Consider the following 27,903-nt stretch of genomic DNA (forward strand, 5'->3'; position numbering starts at 1 on the left):
GGTACCTCTGCCCCCCTGCTGTCCCTCTTACACATCCTCCCTAGCAGCCGGTGTGGTCACCACCTTTTCTGGTGCGGGTTACATGGGCTCTGTGTTAGAAATCCACCTGCTGAGTCTTTTACTACGCACCTCCCCTCAAGGGATGCCCTGGTCAGGGAGCCTCAAATTGCCAGTCCTCCAGAGAGGACCACAGAAGTTATGAAACTGATTTGTAAACTTCCTTATAATTTGTCCCGTGCCTTTAGGAAACAAGACAATGTAATTGAGCTTGTCTTGGAGTTTGCCTTTGAACCTTTTCTCATGTTTTGGACTTGCCCCTGACTTCTACTAGGTCTTTGTCTCTCAGTCAACTTTCTGGCATCTTCCTTTCCATACTGTTTATATTGGCATCATGAAACCTGATGAGAAGCAGTTGCTCCTGCCACTGTGCTAAAAAACTGGACAGAAGGAGTTCTATATTTTGAGGGCAAAGCCAACTAGATTTGATGAAAGATTAAATGTGAAGTGTGAGAGGAAAGGAGGAAGCAAGGATGTCTCCAGGGTTTGGACCTGAGCAACAGTTAAGATGGAATGTCCTGAGATAGCAAATAAGAAAGGAAAAACAGGGGCGCCTGGGTGGCTCAGTCATTAAGCATCTGCCTTTGGCTCAGGTCATGATCCCAGGGTCCTGGGATCGAGCCCCGCATCGGGCTCCCTGCTCGGTGGGAAGCCTGCTTCTCCCTCTCCCACTCCCCCTGCTCGTGTTCCCTCTCTCGCTGTGTCTCTGTCAAATGAATAAATAAAATCTTTTAAAAAAAAAAGAAAAGAAAGGAAGAACATTTTTTGAGAAAAGAATTAGGAACCTAGTTTAGGACACCTGAGGTTTCCAGAGGCCGGACAGATATGCAAATGGAGATCTCAAGTAAGCAGCTGGGCAGATAGGACTCTGGAGTTCAAGCAGGAAGAGAGGGCTAGAGACACAAAAGTAGGAATTATAAAGTATTTAGAACTGTGAGGTGAGATGAGAGGAATTAATGATTGATCATGCCTACATGGTGAAGCCTCCATAAAAATCTCAAAAGCATTCAGGGAGCTTCCAGGTTGGTGAACATGTGGCAGTTCTGGGATAGAGCATGGAAGCTCCATACTTATGCATCTCTTCCATTTGGATGGTCATCTGTAGCCTTTATCATATCCTTTTATAAAAACCTGGTAAAGAGGAAGGAAATTGTTTTCCTGAGTCCTGTGAGCCACTCTAGTTAATTAACCAAACTCAAGGAGGGGATCATGAGAACCTCCGATTTATAGGTGATCAGCCAGAAGCACAGGGAACAACCTGGTCTTGCAACTGGCATCTAAAGTGAAGGCAGAGGGAGGCGGTCTTGTGGGGCTGAGCCCTCAACCCTCACGATCTGATGCTAATTCCAGGCAGACACCGTCAGAATTGAGTTAAATTATAAGACACCCAGCTGGCGTCACAGAATTGCTTGGTGTGGAGAACCCCTCCCCCCATGTGGTGACCAGCAGAGTCAGAGTGAAGTGTTCTGTGTGAACAGTAAAGGAGACACACACAGGAGGAAGACTGTTTCCTCCTCAGGATCTTAACAAGAGCAGAACACTGGAAGAAAATCCGAGGGGAGTACATTCAAACATGAATAGGTGGGGTGAACTGTACAGGGCCAGAAAAGAATGCTCTTGATGAGCTTTCCAGAAAGAACAGAAGCGAGGCAGAGCTGGAGGAGAAAGTGGAATCATGAGAAGATGTTCTTCATTTGTTAAAAATACCGGAAGGTATGTGTGTCACCAAGAAAGATGCCAGCAGTGGGGGCGGAGGGGTGGCAGGTGATATGCAGAAGAGGGGGAAGGAATGCTGGAACATTCCTGTAAGAACAGGGAGAAGGGAAAGCTGACTACACCATCACAGATGGTATTTCACTGGGCGGCAACAACAGAAGTGTGCACAGAGCAAGGAATAATCCCATTTAATCAGATGAGAAAACTGCCTCCGAAAGCTTAGGTCACTTGTCTCAGCTAAGATTCCAGAGCTTTTAAGAAACTTATTTAAGGTGTTGGGGCGCCTGGGTGGCTCAGTCATTGGGTGTCTGCCTTCGGCTCAGGTCATGATCCCGGGGTCCTGGGATCGAGCCCCACATCGGGCTCCCTGCTCAGCGGGAAGCCTGCTTCTCCCTCTCCCTCTGCCTCTGCTGTGTTCCCTCTCTCGCTGTGTCTGTCAAATAAATAAATAAAATCTTTAAAAAAAAAAGAAACTTAGTAAGGTGTAAATGTGGCTTTTTTCAACCACTATCCATGTTCCTTCCACTATACAGTGTCTTTCCCATTTGAACAATCCTTTCTGTCTGAGGGAAGCAGTGACCAGAAGAGTAACACTGAGATCTCAAACATCGAAGCCCTTTTCCTGTAGGAGTGGACAAGGGAGGCAAACACTTGGAAGCGTTTGATGCAGGAAAGTGTGAAGTAGATAGAAGTAAAAGGATATCCTAAGTATAATTACAGTTCATCTAGTTCCTACTGGTGTGTCCAGTTCTCTTTGACAAGAACCCTGGGAAAATTTCCTTATGACCCAAATAACGTAAGCCTCCTTAAAAAGCAATGGCCCACAAACTTTAACAGGTATTAGAATAAACTGGGGAATGATTAAATGTGTATATTTTTTTTTTTTTTTAAGATTTTTATTTATTTGACAGAGAGCGAGAGAGGGAACACAAGTAGGGGGAGTGGGAGAGGGAGAAGCAGGCTTCCCGCTGAGCAGGGAGCCCAATGTGGGGCTTGATCGCAGGACCCTGGGATCATGACCTGAGCCGAAGGCAGACGCACAATGATTGAGCCACCTAGGTGCCCCTAAAAATGTGTATTTTTATCCTAAGTAGCCATAAAAAGGAATGAGGGTGATTTCTTTATATATTTAGAGTGATCTTTAGGATATATGGCTAAGTGACAAAAGCAAGTGTATGTATGTCCTAGGGATAATATTACCCATATGTTGTGATGGTTAATTTAATGTGTCAACTTGACTGGGATCTGGGGTTAAACATTATTAAACATATCCAGATTAAACATTATTTCTGGGTGTGTCTGTGAGGGTGTTTCTGGGTGAGATTAGCATTTAAATGGGTGAACTGAGCAAAACCCTCCCCAATGTGGGTGGGCATCGTCTAATCTGTTGAGTGCCTAAATAGAACAAAAGGCAGAGGAAGAAAGAACTTGCTCTCTGCCTGCCTGACTGAGCTGGGACATCCATCTTCTCTTGCCCTCAAACTGGGACTCACACCATTGGCTCCCCTGTTTCTCAGGCCTTTGGCTCCAGAGTGAACTACACCACTGACCTTCCTGGAACCCCAGCTTGCTTTCTCAACTTCAGAATCACATGAGCCAATTCCTTATAAAAAAAATCTCTCCCTCTCTGCTCCCTCTTCCCACCCCCATATATATATATATATATATATATATATATATATATATATACATACACACGCATGCACACACACATATACATATCTCCTATTGGTTGTGTTTCACACTATATATTGTCTCTCATAGGGATATATATACATATGCAGTATAGAGAGAGTTTACCTAGCTGCCTCTTGGGTATGAACGGGAACAGAAAAATGAACACAAGTTTACTTATACTTGGGGGAGAAACACTGTGTGGAAGAAACCAAGAACTAACTGAAAGGAGAGTGACCTCTAAGGGAAGAGAGGAGGCAGAGTGAAGGAGGCAGACATGTTAAGTCACATTTCTGAGTACACCTTGCTTCTGTTAATATAGCTTTGACTTGGGCAACATATGTTTTACATATTCAAGAATTAAATTAAATCTAAAAGAAAAAAAGCAATCCCTAAAAATTGAAAACAAACTGAAACGAATGAACCTCAACCATATATCAAGTTGGTGGCAAAACCACACAGAGAAATGAATTGTTTCAAATAACTTTAGAACACAGTCTTTTCACTCTAAGTATTTAGTGGGATACATTCGAAGCACAAAAAGAGCTGAAAGGAAATCTTAAACGTCATTCAATATCTAAATGTTAGCAGCAATACTGGTGTTATTGTTTTGAATATAACCTACATAGTGCAAATATATAATTACATGAATGCTGCTGGTAACCAAGATTTTTCAATGAAAGAGTAAAGAGATGACGGAAAAAGCAAAGAAATAAAAATACTTCAAATTTAATCTTGTCAATTGTTCAACTTTGAGTTAGAAATCCCATATGAACTGAAAACTTTTCCCCCATTAGCTGCTGGAAAGACCTCAAAGCAATGGGAACCCAAAAGAAGCACACCTGATACCTAGACTGTGGTCTCTAACTACAATTGCCCATTAAAAAGAATAAAGACTCCATGAAGAGTGGACAATTCTAGGTCTGGAGCAGGAAATACACAAAACAACGTCCTGTTGTACCAAAAACCAAGTAAGCTATCAAATACTACTGGATCCCTAAGGAGAAAATATAAATGGGCCCCCACTGGCCAAAATGAGATAAATACAATTGATTAAAACATGCCAAGTATTAACTTAAAAAGCATTCTATGAGTTCATGATACTCAATATAATAAAGGCCCCCATTCCCACAAAAAACAACCCCCAACTCACTGAATCCTCAGAAGTTATTACAACACTGGCTGCTTATGCTGAGAACTGGCTCAGATCAAGGAATCTGGCTGACTTCTACTTCTAAGCCGACCTCCCCCCTGAAATCCAGATGCAAACATCTAACAGCCGAGCTCTCCAGGAACACGTGGAATGGGCACGTCGATACGAACATGTCCTACAGAAGTCTTGCTTTTGCTTTCAAACCTATCCCTCCTGCAGGACTCCCTCAGTTGCTTAGCTTGCCCTTTCCCATCTCAGAGGCAATCCAGCAAGAAAACCCAAAATTCAACCACTTAACCACCATCTCCACGATGAGCGCTCTAATCCTGCCATCTTCTGCCTTCTTCCACTCTTGCCCACTTCATTCTATTCTCTACAAATCAGCTAGGGAGATCCTGTCATAAAAATTAGCTAGGGAGATCCTGTCAAAAATTAATTCACATTGGGAGAAGATATTTGCAAATGACATATCAGATAAAGGGCTAGTATCCAAAATCTATAAAGAACTTATCAAACTCAACACCCAAAGAACAAAGAATCCAATCAAGAAATGGGCAGAAGACATGAACAGACATTTTTCCAAAGAAGACATCCAAATGGCCAACAGACACATGAAAAAGTGCTCAGTATCGCTTGGCATCAGGGAAATCCAAATCAAAACCTCAATGAGATACCACCTCACACCAGTCAGAATGGCTAAAATTAACAAGTCAGGAAATGACAGATGTTGGCAGGGATGCGGAGAAAGGGGAACCCTCCTACACTGTTGGTGGGAATGAAAGCTGGTGCAGCCACTCTGGAAAACAGTATGGAGGTTCCTCAAAAAGTTGAAAATAGAGCTACCATACGATCCAGCAATTCCACTACTGGGTATTTACCCCAAAGAGACAAAAGTAGGGATCCGAAAGGGTACGTGCACCCTGATGTTTATAGCAGCAATGTCCACAATAGCCAAACTGTGGAAAGAGCCAAGATGTCCATCGACAGATGAATGGATAAAGAAGATGTGGTATATATATACAATGGAATATTATGCAGCCATCAAAAGGAATGAGATCTTGCCATTTGCAACGACGTGGATGGAACTGGAGGGTATTATGCTGAGCGAAATAAGTCAAACAGAGAAAGACATGTATCATATGACCTCACTGATATGAGGAATTCTTAATCTCAGGAAACAATCTGAGGGTTGCTGGAGTGGGGGATGGGGTGGGAGGGATGGGGTGACTGGGTGATAGACACTGGGGAGGGTATGTGCTCTGGTAAGCGCTGTGAATTGTGCAAGACTGTTGAATCTCAGATCTGTACCTCTGAAACAAATAATGCAATATATGTTAAGGAAAAAAAAAAAAGAAGAAGATAGCAGGAGGGGAAGAATGAAGGGGGGGAAATCGGAGGGGTAGACGAACCATGAGAGACGACGGACTCTGAAAAACAAACTGAGGGTTCTAGAGGGGAGGGGGGTGGGAGGATGGGTTAGCCTGGTGATGGGTATTGAGGAGGGCACGTTCTGCATGGAGCACTGGGTGTTATGCACAAACAATGAATCATGGAACACTACACCTAAAACTAATGATGTAATGTATGGGGATTAACATAACAATAAAAAAATTTAATTCACATCATGTCAGTCCCATGCTCAAAACTCTCCAATGACCTCTCCTACAGTTGGAATAAAACTGTCCAAGAGCTACACAACCTGGCCCCTGGATACCTTTTTGGTTTCTTTCACTTTCCTGCTCTTTGCCAGCCTCGGTCTCCTTGCTACTTCTCAAACGTGTCAAGCACTTTCCTATCTCATCTGCATCTGTTATTCTCTCTACCTAGAAAGCTCAACTCAGATTCTCACCTGGCTCACTCTTACTGCAATCGCTGCCCACATGTCATTTTGCAAAGGTCTTCCCTGACCACCCTACCCACCATGGCACCCCAGCGCACACAGCCAGCCACTCACCACCTCCTTCCCGTGCTTTAATAGATGCAGCCACCGACCTCCGTATCTTATACACTATTGGTTTACACTATTTGCTATAAGAGTACATTGTTTACCGTTTTGTTTAGAACAGTGCCTGACACATAGCTAATGTCAATAAATATGTTAAATGAATTAATAAATCTGAAATTAACCTAGATTTTTCAAGTATTAGGCTCTCTCAGGTCTGTAACACCTGGTCACTTTACCGTACCGCATGTCCTTTCTTACAGAGACTAAGTTACTTTATAATTTCTACACAAGTTCAATAGTCCTCTTCTTTCATCTCTTACTCTTCTAGACTGAAAAATCCCAAAACCCCACCATCAATGGGAAAGTTAACAGGCACCAAATCTCCTCACAATTCACTTCAGGAATCCCTCGCAGCTTTAGTACAAGACTCTTTTAATTCCAGCAACTGCCATGCCCCGTGCCAGGACACTGCCATTGGTAGAGAGACAGATCTTCGAGCAGCCAGGAAACAGAGCTTACCCTTGATTTCTTTGCCTTTAACATTTTAGATGTGAGTTTTAAACACCTCTGGTACAGAATAAAGCAAGACTAGACAACCAAACAAGAAAGTGGGAGAGCACTTGTTTTGCTCTTTCATTTTCTGAGCACCTCCACATGCTGAGAAGAATGTGGAAGAAGGGGTTGGTATTTTCAGTTGGCCCAGTAAAGAAAAATAAGAATTCTGAGAATATGGTATGCAACGGCACTCAAGATTGAGTCTAAGAATAGTGAAAGGGGAGAATGATCCAAAAACTAACCCTGGGGCGCCTGGGTGGCTCAGTCGTTAAGCGTCTGCCTTCGGCTCAGGTCATGATCCCGGGGTCCTGGGATCGAGTCCCGCATCGGGCTCCCTGCTCAGCTGGGGGCCTGCTTCTCCCTCTCCCACTCCCCCTGCTTGTGTTTCCTCTCTCACTGTGTCTCTGTCTCTGTCAAATAAATAAATAAAAAATTAAAAAAAAACAAAAAAAAAACAAAAACTAACCCTGGCTTAGAAAAAAATGGATGAGAGGAATGTGAGAACAGTTTTTCCTAAGTCTGTGGGTGTGGATGATAGTTGGCGGAGGTTTTAGGTCCACCTTATGTTGGCCAAAGAATGACTCTTGGGGGCTAAGAATCTTGCAAAGGACATCAGAACTTGTAAGCAAGGACACAGGCAGAGTTCTCACGCAAAGGTCCATTTTCAATATTCTCCTCTATGTGTAGAAAGTCCCATGGAAGAACAGATTGGGTACAAGCCCAAAAGAACTGGGTCCAAATTCTAGTTCCAGCAGCTCACTATGTTACTTTGGGCAAACTACTTAAATTCTGATTCTGTACCTCCCTTTGTAAGTAGGGAGTGAAAGCACCAGTTTTAAAGACTTGTTATGAAGATTAAATAAGAAAATGGATGGAAACTGTTAGCACCAGACTTGAAACTATATACGTACTCAGTAACTATTTGCTTCCTACATTCTTTGGTCTAATCATCTAGGAGGAACTATCAGAACTCCAATCCCACAGGATATTTTTGCTTTGAAAGTTTTTCAGGTAACAAAATTGCTCCTCTCGAGGCATTCTTACCACTCTGCAAGATCCCTATCTCCCAGGATGCATGATCTGGAGTACAACAGGACTAATCTCATTGTGCCCTTTATCCTGTGCATGTCAACCTCCACTGGCAGCCCTACATTTCCCATTCACCTCCCCTCCATCACCTACATCTAATCCCCAGGGCTCTGTACTTCCCCTATTCTGTGCCATCTCTCAAAAACCCTTCCACTGTGCCTTCTACAAGACATAATGAGCAAAATCTTGCTCAATCCCCTCTCTAAAGGGATCCCTTTCAGAGGAATCCTCTAAATATCCCTTCGCCTTATTGCTCTAACCAATACCTGGCTCTTCCTTGAGAGCAATCCTCTGCAGCCCCCTCGTAAATACGGATGGGCTTTCTTCTGCCATCCTAGGTAGACCAGGCTTATAAACAGGGCAGGTATACTCCTTCTTCCTCATCACCTCTTCCAGGCCATTCCCCAGCCCTTCCTTCCTTACCACACTCCTGTTTAAATACTCACACCACCTGATTACACCACACAGCAACCTTCCTGGTTTCTATCACCTAATGACCCCTGATTCATACCCCCAACCATATTTTAGCTCTGTGTACTAACACTTCAACACTGAGCCTTCAAACACCGAGACCTGAGGCACCTGGGTGGCTCAGTTGGTTGAACATCCAGCTCTCGGTTTCAGCTCGGGTCATGATCTCAGGGTCATGAGATCGAGCCCTGCATCGGGCTCCACACTCAGCACAGACTCTACTTGGGATTCTCTCCCTCTCCTTCTGCTCCTCCCCCATTCACGCACGCGTGTGCACACGCTCTTTCTCTCTCTCTCAAATAAAATCTTACACACACACACACACACACACACACACACACACACAAAACACCTTGACCTCCCAAACACTTGAGCTCCTCCTCTCTTCCAGTGATTTTTTTTTCTGCCCTTCTTCAGACACTCACGCCCACGGTCAGACTCCAGAGGTCTGCCATTACCGATACAATACTTCCTTATTCTCAATGTCATGCATCTCACATTTAGGCCACTATCTCCTAATTTTCCCGCTCTTCCTTCCTCTTATACCCTAACTCAAACAGTCTTCAACCACACTCAAACATACAATTCAATAAGCCTACCACCCTCTCATTGACTCCTATGCCAATGTCCTCTCTTTGCCCCTTACCCAGATTCAATCTACAGGCAATCATTATAATCACTCCCCTGCATACTCCTCACTTCGCTGGCACCTCTCCTACTCTGATGATTCAATGTTCAAGCCCTTAACCCTGCTTATGTTGGTCCCTTCCTATTCCATGCCAGGAGCCAAGCAGCTGAACTCTGGAAAACACTCAGCCACACTAACTGGTCTCATTTTGAAGTTCATGACCACAAACCCTCAGGTGGGCCCTCAAGTGGGTCCTGCCCGGGATCCTTTCAACACTCCCACTTCTAGGTAACTATGTAGTATACTCTCCTCTCTCCTCAAACTGCCAGTACCTCAACCCACATCCTCCCTCTCATCTATCTCCCAGAGCAGAACCAAGGAAACCAGAAGTCAACTTCCCCCAAATCCCATCACCACATCTACACAACATCTCTACCCTATACTCTACCTGCCCTTCCATTTCTCTAGCTCAGCGTTTCTTAGGGTTTTGGGGTATTAGGACCCCTTCACATTCTTATGAAATATTGAGGATTCCAAAGAGCTTTTATTTACGTGGTTTATATGTATAATTACTGTACTGGAAATTAAAACAGATAAACTTTTAAAGTATTCATTACTTCATTTACAAGTGAATAAACCTATTACATGGCAATATAAATAGCATATCTGTATGAAAAATAACTTTTCTAAAACAGAAAATGTAGTGAGAAAAAAAGTATTTTATGTCTTTGCAAATCTCTTAAATGTCTGACAGAAGACAGCTGCATTCAATCTGCTATAATACATTGTTTTGTTGGAGGGATATGAAGGATTTCAGCCTCATTAAGATGCATAATTAGAAAAGGAAGAAGTATTTTAACAGCCTTTTCAGATAACTGTGGCTACTCTACAGTACAAGACCAAATCCTAACAAGTGATCGTTCCTCAGAGATCAGTTACAATGTGGAATCCGAAACTGCATCCCACTGTGTTACATTAAACTCCACGGGTCTGTCTTGCACTGGGAGTAGATCTTTTACCCAGGCATGATTTTGAAACCCCCTGTACTAGACAACGAGAAAACACCTTTCGCTAAGTTATGCCCATCTTCCAAATGTTGGCACATTTCATTACACTGTATTATAAACTCGCAATCATTAATATCCCCACTAATTACATCAGAAAAGTCTAAGTATTGGGAAACTGTCACATGAAAATTTTAATTCTCTCAAATAAAAAGTGTTCTATAAAAAAAATGACTAGCTCAGCCAGCAACTCAAATCAGCTGCTCAAGTGCTTTTCCTCAACCAACTACATGACAATAACCAGCAGCAATTCTTCATGCCAATTTTCCATACAGTCACCCAGAATTTTCAAATTATGTGTACTCAAGGGTAAGATTTAATAAAAAGCACTGATTTTTACCGCTTCTTCAAGGACATTCTGAAGTGGACCTGACATCCTCATCACTTCCGTCACTGTGAACGTGTGGTGGTGAAGAGCATGACTGCTCACTCGTCTTGTCTGGCCTGGTGGCACTCCTTAACTGCAGCTAAGGCATCACACGTTGACCGACCCCCCCCCCCCGCCCCAACTGCTCTTAGAATCATCCGTTCAAAGAGAACACAGTGAAAAAGGCAGATATGAATCTTAGTATTATTAGGTAAACAGTTCTGACCTCACGGATTCCTTGAAAAGGTTTTCAGAGCCTCCCAGGGGCCCAAGGACCACACTTTGAGAACAGCTGTTCTAGATGAACTCACCCAGTTCTCACAAGAACCTACCTCGTTCTCAGACAATGCACTAGAATTTCTTCCTTTTCTCTCCTACATGTCAGAGCTCCGCTCTCTACAGTCATTCCTGTCAGCTTACATTATGCTGTCATCTCTCCACAACCCTCCTTTCACCTCCCCTCCCCCTCCAGCCCTGGCCCCATTTCTCACCTTCCCTTGACAGCAACACTCTCCAAAAGAGGGCCTGCATTTCCTACGTAGAAGGGGGAAGAGGAGGAGGGCTGTCCCTACATATGAATGAGAAGTGAAATCAACACCCAGTCATTAATCAACCCTTTCCCGAATTAAAAAGAAAAATAAACCCAGGCACCTGACATTCCTAAAGGTTTTCTAATATACCAGCGACATAATACAAACCTTTTTAAGAATTCTTTTTAATTTGCTCCTTGCAGACAGTGTCTAGCCACCACATTGCACGCACCCCCCTACGATTTCAGACATCAAATATTAACACAAAGTGAGAAATGCAAAAAGAAAGGGGGTTAATCAGACACCTTGAGAGAAAGAAAAAATAACACTGATTCAATGAGAGCTGCTAATGAGGCTTTTTGTTTTGGTAGATTAATTTGGGAGTCTGATGACTAAGAAGAAAATTTAAGCTTCTCAGGTGACTGCTGTTGATTATTACCAAGTTTTTTTTTAATGAAAGAGATGCTTTTGCTTAATTCTATAGTTTATGAATTTCAGGTGTTTATCTGAAATCTGTGTCCACCCTAGTATGTAGAAAACGCTCCTCATTAGCAAACTGAAAGACCTCCTCTTATTGATTCCGGATTATATTTGACAGATGATGAGCATTTCAGACTGTGAACTGCTGATATTTAAATACATTACCCTAATACTCTTTAAGCATTGCCAATTGTAAACCTCATTAACTCCCAGCATGTGGCCAAGGCCTGGATCTCATCGCAACAGCCTCACAAAGTGAAAACAGGTATATAAAAATGATTTTATCATCAACAACATTATTATATCCTCCTTCACCTTGTGAAGTATTTAAAGGCCATACTTTTTTTTTTTTTTTAACCTCAGCTTAAGAGTGAACACGGGAAAGGCAGAGAACACACTTGATTTACACAGCCACACATTTTAAAACCCTAGATTTCTTTTTTATTGTTTCTTCTTTGACACTCTTATTCCTCATGTCTCAAAAATGAGAACAGGCCCTGGACTCTGTCCTCTGAAGAGAAAAGAATTATGTGTTGATTATGTAGCTGTCATTTTAATACAATAAAGTGGGGGCTGTGATGGTAAAGTGGACATGTTAGCTCATTAAGAAATCCGGACTTCTGATATCCCTTTTTTCAAAAGAGGAGCCAACTTCTGTTCTTGCGCAGAGCACAAAGAACTTCTATACCTGAGATGGAAAATGTGTACGTGTTAAAGTCATACATGATCTCAGCAATCTGATTAGATGCCGGAGCCAGCCAGCGCCCACCCCACACAGGCAGGGTTCAGGTTGTACCGGGCAGTGAGCATCCTGAGTCCAAGAGGCCAGGCACCCAATATCTCCAGCTTATTCAGGCCCCACTTAGTCTTCCCAGGTAAGAAGTTCAAGTACTAGGGAAAACAGTTTTGAGCCCAGCTCTCTCTAGTGAGATATCCCTTAATAATAAACAACAAACAGCAAAGCTCAAAAGGACATGCACAAAATTTATTTTTACTTGCTCCTGGTAGAGAGCTGTGTGAATAATGTATAAAAATCACCCTTGGATAATATACAAAGAAAGCTTCATTCCCATTTTAAACAAAAACATAATGATGACAAATCTAAAACACACATCAAAAATCATACAAATAAACCCAACATCAAGCAGAGAATTCATACTGTTCAGCTAAGGTAGGAGGGTCTGGCCCCTAAAACAGAGGGTCCTAGAGACCCTCCGTCCCCTCCCTCTCCATTCTCCTCAAATGCTGCAACAAGCTCTCCTTATCCATGAGGCCCACCAAACAGAGAGTTTCCAGGACCAGGCATTCAAAGTTTCTTCTCATCTGTCTCAGGGAACTTCACAAATTGATTAAACCCATTATTAAATCTATTAAAACAGTGCAATTTGGGGAAATCTAAACACAACAGGTAATTAGAAGAGGGGTGGGAAAAGGTGAAATCAAAGACTCTGAGTAGGCTATAACATAGGCAAATTGTGCCAACCCCCAGACTCAAATTATCCTTTGATGGCTCCCCATTGCTCTCAGAATAAAGATCCCCAATCCTTGACATGAAGTACAAGTTCCTACACAGTCTGGCCACAGCCTGCCTCTCCCATCACTGTGTCCTGCACTTCCCATGCTCCTGGCATGCTAGCCTCTGCATTTCAGAAAATGAGCGAGAAGCTCACAGAATGGAAGTGTGACCAAGTCACTACCCAGTGAAACACTGAATCAGAATGAAGAGTGCTCCAGAAAAACAGAATCCCTGTCCGGGAAGTTCATGCAGTGCACAAGCGTTTAACTTCCATGCCTAGAGTTCGGCCCAAACCCACACAGAAATGAAGCCTTCAGGAAGGGGCTGTGCCCTCACAGAGACAGGTTGCAGCAGGGGTCTCCTGGAAAACACTGGGATCTAGCCAGAAGTTACTACTGGAAAAAAGGCTGTTCACGATCAGGCCGGTTGTGACTACAGGCTTTCTAAACCACAGAGAAAACAGGTATGTGAGGGTATGAGTTTCCGGAGCTGCTGTAACAGACTAGTACAAACTAGGTTGCTGAACACAACAGAAATTCATTCCATCACAGTTCTGGGGACCAGAAGTCCAGAACCAAGGTGACAGCAGGGTCACACTCCCTCCAAAGGGAGATACTTTAGGGGAGGAGCCTTCCTTGCCTCTTCCAGCCTCTGGTGGCCCCAGTGTCTGTGGCACATCTCTCTCTACTTCTCATAAAGATACAGCATTTAAGGCATGCATAAGCCAGAGTAATCTCTTCATTTCAAGATCTTTGATTTAGTCACATCTACAAAGATACTTTTTCCTAATAAGGTCACATTTCCAAATTCGAGGGATTGATATCTTTAGGTAGACATTATTCAGCTACTACAGTGAGTAACCTAGAAACTGAACTAGAACTTCCATTCCTCAATATGCCTGGGCTCTCATCACTTAAGGGGGGAGGGGGAACAAATACTTCTTAGTAGATTTACCTATGTTTGGTCAACAAATTGCTGTGAAACAGGCCAGATATTGGACTAGACACCGGAGACCTGAAAATATGCAGCACCTGGTCTATACATGCAAGAAACCACAGCTGGTGGGCCAGTATCTACCTAAGAATAACTATTTCAATTCACCCTGACATCTGGGTCAGCACAGCTGCCACTATCCTTAAATCCTAAAGTCACCGATCTACAAATAGTTTTTCAGATTTTACTAAGCTTAGGCACTAAAATCCCTCTGGCCAGCCAAGCGACGTGAAAAGAGCCTGGAGAGACAAACAGAGCCCACACCAGTGCTTTCCCTTTGTTTGATGTAGGTGTTGTGCTTCCATGGGCCAACATGTGGCTTCATCGTGGGATTTTGTCAAGGAACAATAGTTGATTTGGGAAGATGATTTGTGACTTGTGAACTTGATAAACGCTATGCCTCCAGAGAAAGGGAAAGGAAGGGGAAATGAAGGCATTCGCAGTTTTACACTGAGAACAGATGTATGGTTACACCTATTTGTGAAGTAAATACTGAGGAGCTGCATGTCAGGGTTAGGCTTAGGGAAAATGGCACGTGAACATCTGAACAGGCTTGGGTCTTAGGCAGGTCTCGGCTCAAACACCAGCACTGTGCTACTAGCTCAGAAAGCCTAAATAGTTTGGACAAGTTCTTCAACTTACTCCATGCTTTTGGAAAGAGTTACAATACATATGGTGAGACTTAAAATATTTCTACCCCTGCATCGAGAATGCCTCTAAGTTCTTTCAAGGGAATTAATTAAACAAAAGGAAAACTAGAAACAAAAAGAAAACTGAGGGCGCCTGGGTGGCTCAGATGGTTAAGCGTCTGCCTTCGGCTCAGGTCATGATCCCAGGGTCCCGCATCGGGATCCTTGCTCAGCAGGGAGCCTGCTTCTCCCTCTCCCTCTGCTTGTTCTCTCTCCGTCTCTCTCGCAAATGAATAAATAAAAAAATCTTTAAAAAAAAAAAAAAAAAAGAAAACTGAAATAACTCTAGAAGGGCATGACTTCATAAAGTATGGTACATAATTTCACAGAAAATGATGAAGCTATTTATCACTGTTAATATGAACCGCATACAGAAATATGAGAATTGGCTGATGCAGTCTAAAAGATTATAAAAGAACTGCAATTAAAATACATTCAGATTATGGAAAATATTGATGCAGGTTAACAAATCACAGGAGACACTGAAAAAATTCTAAATAATCGTGTCGAGATGAAAAGATTATGGGTGGTTATTTTCCCTTTTGAAACTGAGGTTTTTGCAACTGGAGGAAGAAAAAGTCATAGGGCAACAGATTGAGGCCATCTAAGATTTTCTCTGTCACACTGAAACACTGAGATTTAAGATAATACAAAATCTGAAAGAAAATGTCAAGTTAAAGAGGATGACAGGATTATGACAGAAAAGGCAGTCTGAAACAGTGGAAAGGCCACACGGTCTCTGGAGGGAGCCAGGCTTGGTGGCAAACAGCTTGATAACCCACAGCCCCAGCGAGCTCATCTGCACAACCAGGAAAGCAGAGCCAGCATTTTAGATTGTTATAAGTTTTGAAAAAATATACATGTTACGTTATGTATGTACAACGTGTGTTACATTACTGTATCTAATGAATCAAAGGCTATTATTTTTGGAGAGTACCTATAAAAATAAATAGGAAAAGCATGTATGTTAATGGGGGGAAAAAAACATTAGAAGGTATTACAGTTATATAAGTTAATACCCATAAATACATTAATTTAATAAGGAACCAACACGTTCACCAAAAAGGATCAAATATTAGAAAAAATCCTGTCGTGTTAAATTTAAATAGGAAATGTCATTATGAAGTTTTGATTTTTTTTTAAGTATATGTCTCCGAACTTTCCACTGAGAAGCCAGAGAAGTAGTAACAACCTAGTGACGATAAGCCAGTGCCCAGCTTTCTGTTTCTAAGCACCGTTCCCAACCTGAAAGAACCAGGACAGGACTTCTTGAAGAAGAGTGATTTCCAGGTTAGAAGAAGGAAATACCGACAGTGGGCGTGGAACATCTTACTTGCCTGAAGCAAGGAGCACTCACAGGCACTGGAGTTAGACTGAAGGGACTCCCCCTGCCCACACTGGGACAAGCTGAGCATCCACAAGAATAACAGTAATAGATTATAATTCACTGAATTTAAAATAAAAACTTCCAGGACTTTATACTGATATAAAGAGAGAAAGAAAACAGGGTGGAGGGAAGAAAGCTTTCTCTTAACAAAGAATGCTAGACAATAAATATAGGAGAAATGACAGAATTAGAAAAATCACCACTTGTCTTTCGGGGAGCCTAGGTGGCTCAGCCAGTTAAGCGTCTTCCTTCGGCTCAGGTCATGATCCCCGGGTCCTGGAATCCAGCCCCGCATCGGGCTCCCTGCTCAGCAGGGGAGTCTGCTTCTCCCTCTGCTTCTGCCCTTCCCCCTGCTCATGTGTTCTCTCTCTAATAAATAAATAAAATCTTTTAAAGATCACCACTTTTCAAACCGCAACATAATAACTAATTCAGGAAAGGATCATCATAGGTGCTAACACTAGTGGATGAAAAGTTGCTGGGAGACAGGATATGCACATGGTCTCAGGATTTACTAATTACAAACAAAAATGATCTCTGTACAATCTAGGGGATGCCACCTTAACCAAGTGATCAAACTTCCCATCACCAATGCTGTGACAACATGCCTCCTGAGGAGGTACAATAAGTAGTACAGAATCACTCCTAACTTGCACCAAAAACTTGAACATGAATCCAGGCCTGAGAAAGCAATCAGACGAGTCCAGTATTGTGGGATTTTCAATAAAATAACTGGTCTGGGTTTTAAAAGTCAGTATCATGGAAAAAAAAAAAAAAAATTAGAAGGCAAGGGTCTGTTCTAGATTAAAAGAGATATAACAACTAAATGTAATAAAAGAACCTTGACTGGATCCTAGATTTAAAAACAAAAAAGCAAAAAAAAAAAAAAAAAACCCCAAAACCAGCAATGAGCCATTTGAGGCTGGGGGCAGGTGGAAAGATCCAGTATGTTAGAATACAGACCGGAAATTAGAAGATACTTCACAGCACTAATTCTCCTAAGAAAGATAATGGTATGGCGGTTATGTAGGAGAATGTTCTTATTCTTAGAAGATAAATGCCAAACCACCATGACGTCTACAGTTTAAATAGTTTAGCCAAAAAAGAAAACGATGTGTATGCATATATTTGTATGTAGAAAGCATGTGTGTGTAAAAAGAGAAGACAAAGGTGACAAATGTGTTAACAACTAGTCAATCTAGGTGCAGAGCATGCTTTGTTCATTATATTCTTTATAGGTGTTTATTATATTCTTTCAATGTTTCTGTAATTTAAAGAATTTTTAAACTATCAAGTAAGAAAAAAAATGAATCTTAAACCTTGAATCAGACCATTCTTGTTGTATGTGAGCTTGGTCACACTTCCTACGAATCATGAACACAAGGCATGTGAAAGTAACCAAACTTCCCCCCCAAAAACTACATCTGGGGAATAAATCTACGTTCTATCTAGCTTTTGCTTCAATGGACTAGTGTGAAATATACATCAGCCTCTCCAAGCACCACCCAGCAGAGGCCCTGTGAGGGAATGACAGCCTGCTCATACATTACACACACTTTCCCACCAAGCAAAAAATGCTGTGTTGGGGTGGAGACAGAAAATAGAAGTAACCCAAATAACCTCTGTCAGAATAATAAACAGAGAAGGCATGATCCAGCAACTCTCCGGGATGTTATTGTAAGTATCACAGCCAATATCCATCCCTCTCCCTCCTATCTGCAAGACCTTCATTTTAGAGGAGATTACTTCGATGGAAGATGGGACCACAGGCGCATAAATAAGAAAAGGGAAACGCTAGTAAAAATTGAAAGCATTTGCAATACATCAACAAATTTTACTATAGTTGTATCTTAACCAGTACATGTGGGAAAAATCAGGTGACAGAGAAGGCCCAGAGTAGAGAACACCACTCCGGAACAGCAGGCAACTGCAATCTACGGAAGGGGGTGCTGACAGGTAGAGCAAGGGTAGGAGGCTGGGTCTACCACAGTTAATATGGAGAAGGCCAGTTCTTGGACATGGTACTTGGCTATTAGGGGACACTGGTATTTGTATTACCAAGAGTGTGGGGCTCAATATTCCACACTTAATGGTACAAGCCAACTGCAATCTTAAACAGCTTAGGAAAAACTCATTTTTTAAATGTGACAACACTGGTAAGGGAAAAAAAAATCCAAAGGCATTCAGCAAAGTGTCAGTCTCTTCCAGCTTGGGTAGAATGCCCATCTTAGTGATTTGGAACCATCATATTATTCTGTCTGTTAGATTCATACGATTTAATCATATGGAAGATTTCAAAAGTTATTTGAGCAGAGGAAAAGATCATAGAAAAGTTACGTTCATAGAGCTATATTTTACATTTACTCACAATTTTTACAGTTCCCTTGAAAAATACCAATATATGTACAAATATTCTAGTAGATCTCATACCACTCATCGACTACAATAAGTCTCTGAAACTATAAGCAGTTCTTTACTGTCAAAAAATACACACATAGGGGTGCCTGGGTGGCTCAGTCGATAAAGCATCCGACTCCTGATGTCGGCTCCGGTCATCATCTCAGGGATGTGAGATAGAGCCCTATGTAGAGCTCTGTGCTCAGCGCAGAGTCGCTTGAAATTCTCTCCTTCCCTCTCTCTCTGCCCCTCCCCTCCTCAAGTGTGCTCTCTCTTTCTCTCTCCCTAAATAAAGTCTTAAAAAAATACACACATAGGGCGCCTGGGTGGCTCAGTCGTTAAGCGTCTGCCTTCGGCTCGGGTCATGATCCCAGGGTCCTGGGATCGAGTCCCACGTCGGGCTCCCTGCCTGGCAGGAAGCCTGCTTCTCCCTCTCCCACTCCCCCTGCTTGTGTTCCTGCTCTCGCTATCTCTGTCTCTGCCAAATAAATAAATAAAATCTTTAAAAAAATACACAATAGAATCCCCAACTGTGATAAGAAGGAAATGTTAAAGGTATTATTCCTAAAATAATGAATTAATTGTAATAGGGAGAGAAAATGCTCAAGATGGAAAAGTATTCATTGACTTCCTAATCTTTAAAGCAACAGAAAGCTATTTCAAACAAAAAAATTAAATGAGATAATTAAAAACAAACATACCCATCTTTGGTCTGATCCACTACACCACTTAAAAGCTCCACAGTCTTTGGATTAGGCTGGCTTTCTCCAAAAATGTTCAAATATCGAGTGACGAAGTCATTGGGAGACATGAAAAACTCACCATTTTTTTCAATGCTTGCATACTGTTTAGAAAAAAAAAAAGATATTTTACCCTCAAAAGTATATAATCATGGGATCAATATGTGAAAAAGCTGAAAATATTCAAAGGATAAAACATCAGATATGATAATACACTCTTCACAAACACAGTTATTTCCCAACACCTCATAAAAAAAAACAAAAACATGTTAAGTGTGCCAAGTTTTATGTTTATACCAGTGGTTCTCAGGTTCTCAACTGCGGGCAGCTTAGCCTGATTGTCCAGCTTATAAACACCAACATCCCCTAACAGCCAAGAACAACCTAAGAGGCCCAGCCTTCTCTCTAGGTTTCCTGCCTTTCAGGGATGGGGGAGGGGTGGGCGAGGTTTCTCTAGCCCTACACTTCTTCCGTTTGTATTTATTTTTCCCCACAGAGGACATCTGACAGTGTCTGATGACAAATTTGACTGTCATAACCTGAGGGGGAGGGACGCTACTAGCATCTAGTTGGGAGAGGTCAAGACGACCCCCTACAACAGAGTGATCCAGCCCCAAATGTCAACAGTGCTGATATTGAGAAACCCTAGTTTACAGAAATTTGGAAAGACAAATTACATCTTGTTTCTATCAAGAACATACAGCTTAAAAAAAAAAAAAAACAGATTTAATTATAAAATCATGGATGGAAACAACCTAATTCTTTTGCCCCCATTCCTGTTTCAAGGGCACCAATAATGCAAGAAAGGAGGACAAACAAGCTAAGCTGGAAAGAAGCCGTATGGCTTCTCGTGGGATTTTATGGAAGAAGATATAAAAGGCTGCTCTAGTTAGTGTCTTCTCCATTCTAGAGTGGAAATGGTCAATGAGAATTAGGTGCACTCGATGCTTTTTCACAGTGTTCCTCTTGCCTTTAGTGATAGATTCCAGTGCCCATAAGCGGGAAGCTGCTCATTCCTGTTCCGTGGAGTCCCAGGGCCCATGAGAAATGCTGAAAAACAACATGAGATCATACGGTATCCTGATGGCGCAGGAGAGGGCCTGTTGATCCCGGGGACAGAATAGTGATTTGGGGCTAGGGAGGTGAATTCCCTGAGCTACTCGAAGAACAAGGCGAGATGGATGACAGCGACCACACCGGAGGCCACGGTGATGTGGGGGCGCCCGGGAAGGGAAATGCAACCATAGTATCTCCACTCCCTCCGCAGCTGCCGCAGAGTCAAGTCCCATTACAATTGTTTCTACAAGTCACTTGTTATTTCTACATTTTAATTCCAAGGCAGGACAAACTCTTGCTTAGATACTCAGTAACAAGCTCTGGAGTCCCTCAGGCCTGGCCGGTGCTGAGCTCTGCTTTTGCCTCTCACCACCTGTAGGACCTCAGGTAAGTAAAACTTTCCCGGCCTCTGGCTCCTCCCCTGTAAAATGGGGATAACATTACCTGCTTCTTAAGGTCGATGATAGAAATAAATGAATAATCATGTAACACACTTAGCACAATGCACTACACACAATAAGCACTTTATAAATGTTCTGTACGATCTGTTTCCATTTAACATTTTTTTTTTAGCACGGTACAAAAGAAAAGCTCAAAACTGGTCCAAGAATCCCACTATTCTTCACTTAGCATTGAATTGGATTTTTGGAAACGTAGAAGAATTATATTTTGATTTTCCTGAGGCAAAACAAGACAGGAAGTACAAAGGAGATGTCGCTGCTAATTACAGCGATCCTATGATTGAGAATCATACCTATGTTTGCTTATAGCAGTAAGTAATTAATTTAGTTAAAAACACAATTTAACTCTTCTCCCACCACTAGACGTTTACGTTATTTTCCAGTTTGGGGTGTTTTTAAATAAAGCTAAGGTAACCAGCCTTGTATATAACAATTGTCCAAATTCCTGGCAATCTTCAATGGCTAGACTCCTGGAAGAGAAACTGAGTCAAAGGAGAGGAACTTGAAGGCTCTTGATACCTATTATCACACTGCTCTCCAAAAAAGACTGTACCTATTTACACTCCCATCAGCAGTGTGTGAACATGCCCTTTCCCCCCTTTGTCTATCAGATTTGTTGCAAATATTTATCCAGTTTGATACCTGTAGATAATTGAGTCTGTAGATTTTTTTTCCTCCTTTGCAATTTCTTCCATTACTTACTTCTAAGTCTAGAAGCTAAGCCTTCCTCATCTCAAGACTAATATTCACCCACATTTTCTCTTAGCTTTTAAATAGGTTTATCTCTTAAGTTTCAATACATTGTTACTTTATTTTTTTATGTGGCTTGAGGTAAGGATCCTCCAACTTTAGTTTTTTCCACTTAATCTCTTGGTTGTCCCAGGAGCACAAATGAAATCATTCTCCCTTCCCCCGTCTTTAGAATGCCATGTGTATCACAAACTAATTATCATAGGATCAACAGGGAACAGCTTGGCAAGTAAGTCCATCTTCAACGCCAGTTCTCATCAGTCGGCAACAAATGGCTTCCTAAGGTAGAGGCTCCCCTCTGGGGCTGCCCCCAAATTCCATGGAGAGATGCCAGGACGCGCTGACAGCTCTTGCAATCCCTGCCGCAGGAATCCTTGCCAACTGACCTGTCTACTCCTGCAAGACTGCATGCACCTTACTTGCTACAACTAGAGAGAAAGCTCTGTCAGGACAGGATTTTTTCCTGGGGTTCTCACTGCAGCATCCTCAAGGTCCTGGACTGGTGGCAGGCAGAGAGTGAAACGTGTCCAATAAATATCTGTCAAATGAAGGAAAGTTTAAAATTATTGTACTACTTTCCTCTCGGGAGTTTTCTGGGCCATGATCAGTGTTTGATTTTTTTCCCACAAGTAACCTTCAGAATCATTGTCAAGCTGCTGTCCCCTAAAAAAAACTCCACTGAAAGTGCAAAATAAAATTACAATGCCATACCTCTAACCCTTACACAGGACAATTAAAAAAGTATTTGCAAAAACATGGAGGAAATGCAATTCTCAAATACTGGTGTTACGAGAGTAAACCGTTAAACCCCTTTAGAAGGCTGCTCGGCAGTGTCTCTAACAGAACATGCACGGAACCACAGACACGGCAATTTCAACCATAAGTAGGTCTCTAACAGAAATGTGTGGAGAGAAACGTGTGTGTATTTTTTTACTTAAAAACACGCTTTAGCATTTTAATGTCCACAGCAGCATTACCTTCAATAGCAAAAAAATAACTCAAACATCAACCAACAGTTATTGGAAAATAACTCAAACGTCAACCAACAGTAGGATGTAAAAATAAACTACTGTGGTACACTATGGAATACAACACAGCAATGAGAATAAACTAACACCAACCACATGTAACAACGGGGATGAATCTTAACAACTAAAGCAAGAGTGAAAGAAATGAGGCACAAGAAAACACACTGTTATGATTCCATTTCTATAAAGCTGAAAACCAGACCACTGGTTACCCTCAGGAGGGGTGGGTAATGACTGGAAGGGGCATCAGATGGCTTCTGGGGTGGTTACATAGGTGTGTGCTCACTTTGTGAACATTAATGGAGCTGTACATTTATGATTTGTGCACTTGATTTATACCTCAATAATTTACATTTAAAAAAAAATCGAGATGTTTTCTGCCCCAGTTTTTAGAGGTGATAATGAAATAATTTTGTAAATGTAAGAACTTATTAATCTGAACATGGAAAACACAGTTTTCTTCAGTCTGCAAAACCAGCTCATTACCAAGGCTGGGTGGTCTGCCTTGTGATTACGGTAAAAATGTCAAAGGTTGCTCCTTCGACTGATAGAGATGGATTCTTCGTAATATGAATGTACTGACAAAGGTGCCCCGCTGCCCTTGCACCAGTGAAAGGAGGGGCAAATGGTATTTAATCCTTCTTTGGGACTAGATTTTACAAGTGACCTGAAGCCTCTCTCTCCCTTACAATTTTTTGTAAGTTTTAATATGATTAAACATTGCAGGCTATATGCAAAAAAACAGGTTCAAGAGTGTTCATTACAATGTTGTTATACGAGCAAAGCAGAAAAGACAACTAAGCATCCAATAATAGGAAGTGGCTAGATAAATTACTGTAAAAACAGCCATACACAGGAACAGCACACAACAATAAAAATACTGTAGAAATACATTCAATTATAGGAAAAGGTTTTCCTAACATATTAGGTGAAGGGAAAAAGTGGATAGAACAGTATTTTTTCTCGTGTTAAGGAAGAAGTTTTAGGGGCGCCTGGATGGCTCAGTCGTTAAGCATCTGCCTTCGGCTCAGGTCATGGTCCCGGGGTCCTGGGATGGAGCCCCGCATCGGGCTCTCTGCTCAGTTGGAAGCCTGCTTCTCCCTCTCCCACTCCCCCTGCTTGTGTTCTCTCTCTCTCTGTGTCTCTCTCTGTCAAATAAATAAATAAAATCTTTTAAAAAAAAAAGGAAAAAGTTTTATATACATACACAGAGATAGAGAAACAGAGATAGGCATATAAAATACATATTTATATATAGATATAGACATGGATTTTATCTATATGGCAGAATCACAAGTTACTTTTCTTTACATACTTCTGCTTTTTAAATTTTTGCCAATGAATATGAACCATTTTCTCATTTTAAAAAAGTTTTCTTTTAAAAAAAGAAATTAACTGTTTTTCCAATTTTGTTAAAAAAAATTCTAAATACATACATGTTGTGTTGACAAAGAATAATTGTAAAAAATCCAAGTGTAATTCACTATGTATCATCATTACAAATTATCATAGGGCCTATTCCCCTTGTCTAGTCCCTTTACCCAGTTTTCCCATCTCCCACAGCTTACACCACAGGCATTCAGCTACTTCCACCTGTAAACAGTACACATCACCCCCTTTGCTCTCCCCTGAGCTAACCGTTTCCTTCTCGATTTTCCCCTTCTTATTACTAGCACCTCCCTGACGCAGGCTATTTATCCAGGGGTCATATTTATCCCCTGTGCCCTCTCATCCACTGTACAAGATCATTTCCATCAAGCAGTCCTTCAAAATGTCTTAACCTTGCCCATTCTCCATTCCCCCTGCGGCCACAATCCTAATCAAGTCTTTAGGGCCACGCACCAGGATTACGTCCAAGGCTGCCTAACTCATGGCCCTGTTGCACCAACCAAATCTCAAACCCATCCTGCCAGTGTCACTGGATGACCCAGAAAACCCCCAACAGCTTCCTATTGTTCAGCTGACGTGCCAAACTCCCAATTACCTTCTAATTTTGTCACCCATACCCTGTAAGGCTTGGCAGACTCCCCGGCACAGAGTTGAATTTAAATAAACATTTGAAGGAGCAAGAATCCTTCAACCTGGAGAGGCTGTGTGCTCCCGAGCCCATCTCCCAGCCTTCCCTCGAAGGTGGCCCTCTCCCCCGGAATTCCTCAGCTGCCCTCCTCCCTGACTCCCCAGTTCCCACTCACCCCAGGGCTCTCCCAAGTCCCTCTCCAAGGAGCCTTCTCTGACTACTCCCCACCACAGGGACCGCTCCCTCCTCCCATTCCTGTGGCATTTGCTTTCACCACACTGGCAAGCAGGCACACCTAGATTCTCTTTCACCTACTGTGTGCCTGTAAATCTGGTCTCACGTATAAAAGCTGAACTCCTGGAAGACATGGTCACTGCTTATACCTCTCTTGTACATCCCACTCACCGCAAAGCTTCATGGTGTTTTATTTAAACTGTGAGCACTCAGACACCTGCTCAAATTAACATGCAGTCAGGGAAAAAACATGTCAACACCTAGGTTAGAAACAAAACTGACCACACCTGGACTTCAACTTCCACACCCAGACAAAATGTTAGCTGCCACTTATCACCAGAAGAGGCTGCATCATAAACTCAGCCGCCTCAGGCTAGGAATGCTAGACACCAGTCTAGCCCTGCCTACCACCCAAGTGCACTGCCCAAGAGCCTGTGCTCTGGGTCACCCCCACCTGGCACTCACAGCCCTTTGTTCCACACCTGCTGCTGCCTCTGCCCAGAACGGTCTTCCTCTGCCCCACAGGCCTCCTCTACCTTCTCCAGCTGGTAAGTACCTACTCACTGTCAAGCCCAGCTCCAACATCACCACCTCTCTGTAACTGCAATGACCCTTGCTAACAAGATGTAATTAGCCCCACATCATCTTCCTACTAATTAACGCCATATAATGCTTATCAACCATATCATGGCTTTTTTTTTTACACTTACACACAGTGAGACAGGAAATGGCAGGAGCCATGATTTATGCATCTTTACATCCCCAACACTTAACACTGTACTTCACATACAGTAAGCAAATCCCCCCCCAAAAAAGAAGTGGGATTTATTTTAACTCTTCTCAAGAATAAAATAAGCCACAATTGGGCCCACCTCAGTCCTCCAGGACCCCTCTCTCTTTCCTTCTCTCTGCCAGTTCCACTGGCTCTCTCTGACCTCTACAGTTGCCAACTCCTCTGCTATCAGCACATCTGGTCCAAAGGTCCACCTCCCCCCCGAGCTACAGAAGAATCCTCTAACTAGTGTAACAGACAGAAGGTTGGGATATTTATCAAGAATAAAAGTCAGGAAAAAGTCATAGAAAATCAGCAAAGTAGTCAGGTTTACCGAGTGCTTACTGCTGATCCATACTTAACGGAAAAGCCCAGCCACAGTGGAGACGTGCCTGGCAGAGCCCCCATGGGCCTCATCCCTATTCTCCTCCCACCACAACATCATCTGTGGCAGATGGTAAACAAGAGATCCCCCACATGCTGAGCCAAGGTGGATTTGTGTTGGTACTACACTGCCCCGGCCTGATGAGATCACCCAAACCTCTGCCAGATCCACAATCCCTTCCAGAAACTGCTGATCACTGTTTTCTGCATGGATGGTCCCCCCCTTCCTGGCCCCATCATCCCCTAGGACTCTAAGTCACACTCTCATTCAAAAGCCATGTAGTCTTAGCCACCCCAAGAGAAGACAGCATTTCCCTATGTGCTCCCAAAGATCCCACCCCAGCCTTCAGGCTCACTGACACAGAAACCTCACAGGTGGCTCTCCAGAACTCTGCATGGAATTCCTACCCGACCAATCTGATTTGTCTCCAGTACAGACTTGCCTCCTGTTGATAGGGAGCAGCTGAAAAAGACCGGTTGTTCCAAAGTAGGATCTCAACCTAACCAGCTGCCATGTGGCTCAAAAGGTGGACACAACTTTTACCCGGGTGGAGCGTTTCTACTGGATCACGCCAAAAGACCAGTAGGTATCCAAGATGCACCATCTATTGAGACACTCAGAGTTTTTCCCATTTCCTGTCAGAAGGATGCCCACAACTATCGCTGGTTTACAAAACAGAAGTAATAGAGAGGTCCTGAGTTCAAAGAATGATTATGACTTTGCCAGCTCAGGTTAATGAGCTTTTATCCATTTTTCTAGGGTCTCTGGCAACCCACTACAAGTGGTCTCCTAGAATTATACTATGAGTTTTATATTATAGATCTTAAATACACACACTAAAAATGTCTACGGTTCCCTCATACACACCTCATCCCAATCACGGTGGGCCCCCCAATGCAGGGCAACAGACACTAGTCCAGGTGCAAAACAATGCATTTCTATTTCCTGGACTTTCATGATCTAGAATGCTTTTCCACCTTAGAATCTCTATACTGTGTTGTCCTTTCAGGCTAAAACCAGATTTATAAAGAATTCTATTTTCTTACACATAATCCAAACCTCCTTACAAATTATCCCTTTTCCTCCCCTCAAACCTACTCACATTTTTAACCATTTCCTTTTGAAGCCTCTGTCTCTCGTGTTTGAATTATTTAATTTCAAGCACTTACTGAATCAGTTATCTAATGCATATCAGGTGCTGGGAACTTTCATTCAGGTTTTTTTACTCAATCTTCACAAATTTTTATAACTCAGGAAGATGTTCACACATGTACAAAGTAGACAGACCAGGGTAAGAAACTCAATGTTCCATTTACCAATTTCAAAAATTATCACCACGCCAACCACGTATCTTCCCTCCCCCACCAAAACTGGATTATTTAAAAGCAAATCTCAGACATCATAATCTCATTCGTAAACACTTCAGTGTGTATCTCTAAGAAAAAAAGACTCTTTATAGCTCCTGTAATCAGAATACCATCATCCAGACTAAAAAATCAATGAATAACAATTCCTTGATATCAGATAATCCTGTCAGTATTCAAATTCTCCGATTTCTCAGTAGTTTTTAATAATACATTTTCATGAGGAAAGTGATGCTCACAATATTAGTAACTTTCCAGGCTATATATTTGGTACACAGCAGAACGTCAAGTGTCTCATTTGAAGTCTTGGTCCTCTTTACGTATAGCATAGTTGCTTTCCCATCATGTTTAGAAAAGGCCCACATACATACTTTTTAAATGATCT

At 42.3% G+C, this 27,903-nt stretch overlaps 1 protein-coding gene across 6 annotated transcripts in view; it reads right to left on the minus strand.

Annotated features, from left to right (window-relative positions):
• The window catches only part of SLC25A13 (solute carrier family 25 member 13), a 183,626-nt gene that overhangs the window by 126,681 nt on the left and 29,042 nt on the right, over positions 1–27,903 (minus strand). For 4 of the 6 annotated variants that reach the window (XM_078059285.1, XM_078059286.1, XM_078059287.1 and 1 more), the window contains one exon: positions 19,413–19,555. The exons of 1 other annotated variant lie outside the window; for it this stretch is intronic. In XM_078059285.1, the coding sequence (XP_077915411.1) occupies positions 19,413–19,555 (143 nt within the window). Of the gene's footprint in view, positions 1–19,412; positions 19,556–27,903 lie in introns of those variants that run through there. One more of the 6 variants, XM_036094711.2, reaches the window with a different exon arrangement.

The sequence above is a fragment of the Halichoerus grypus genome, chromosome 12 (genome assembly GCF_964656455.1).
Source record: "Halichoerus grypus chromosome 12, mHalGry1.hap1.1, whole genome shotgun sequence".
Classification (NCBI taxonomy): domain Eukaryota; kingdom Metazoa; phylum Chordata; class Mammalia; order Carnivora; family Phocidae; genus Halichoerus; species Halichoerus grypus.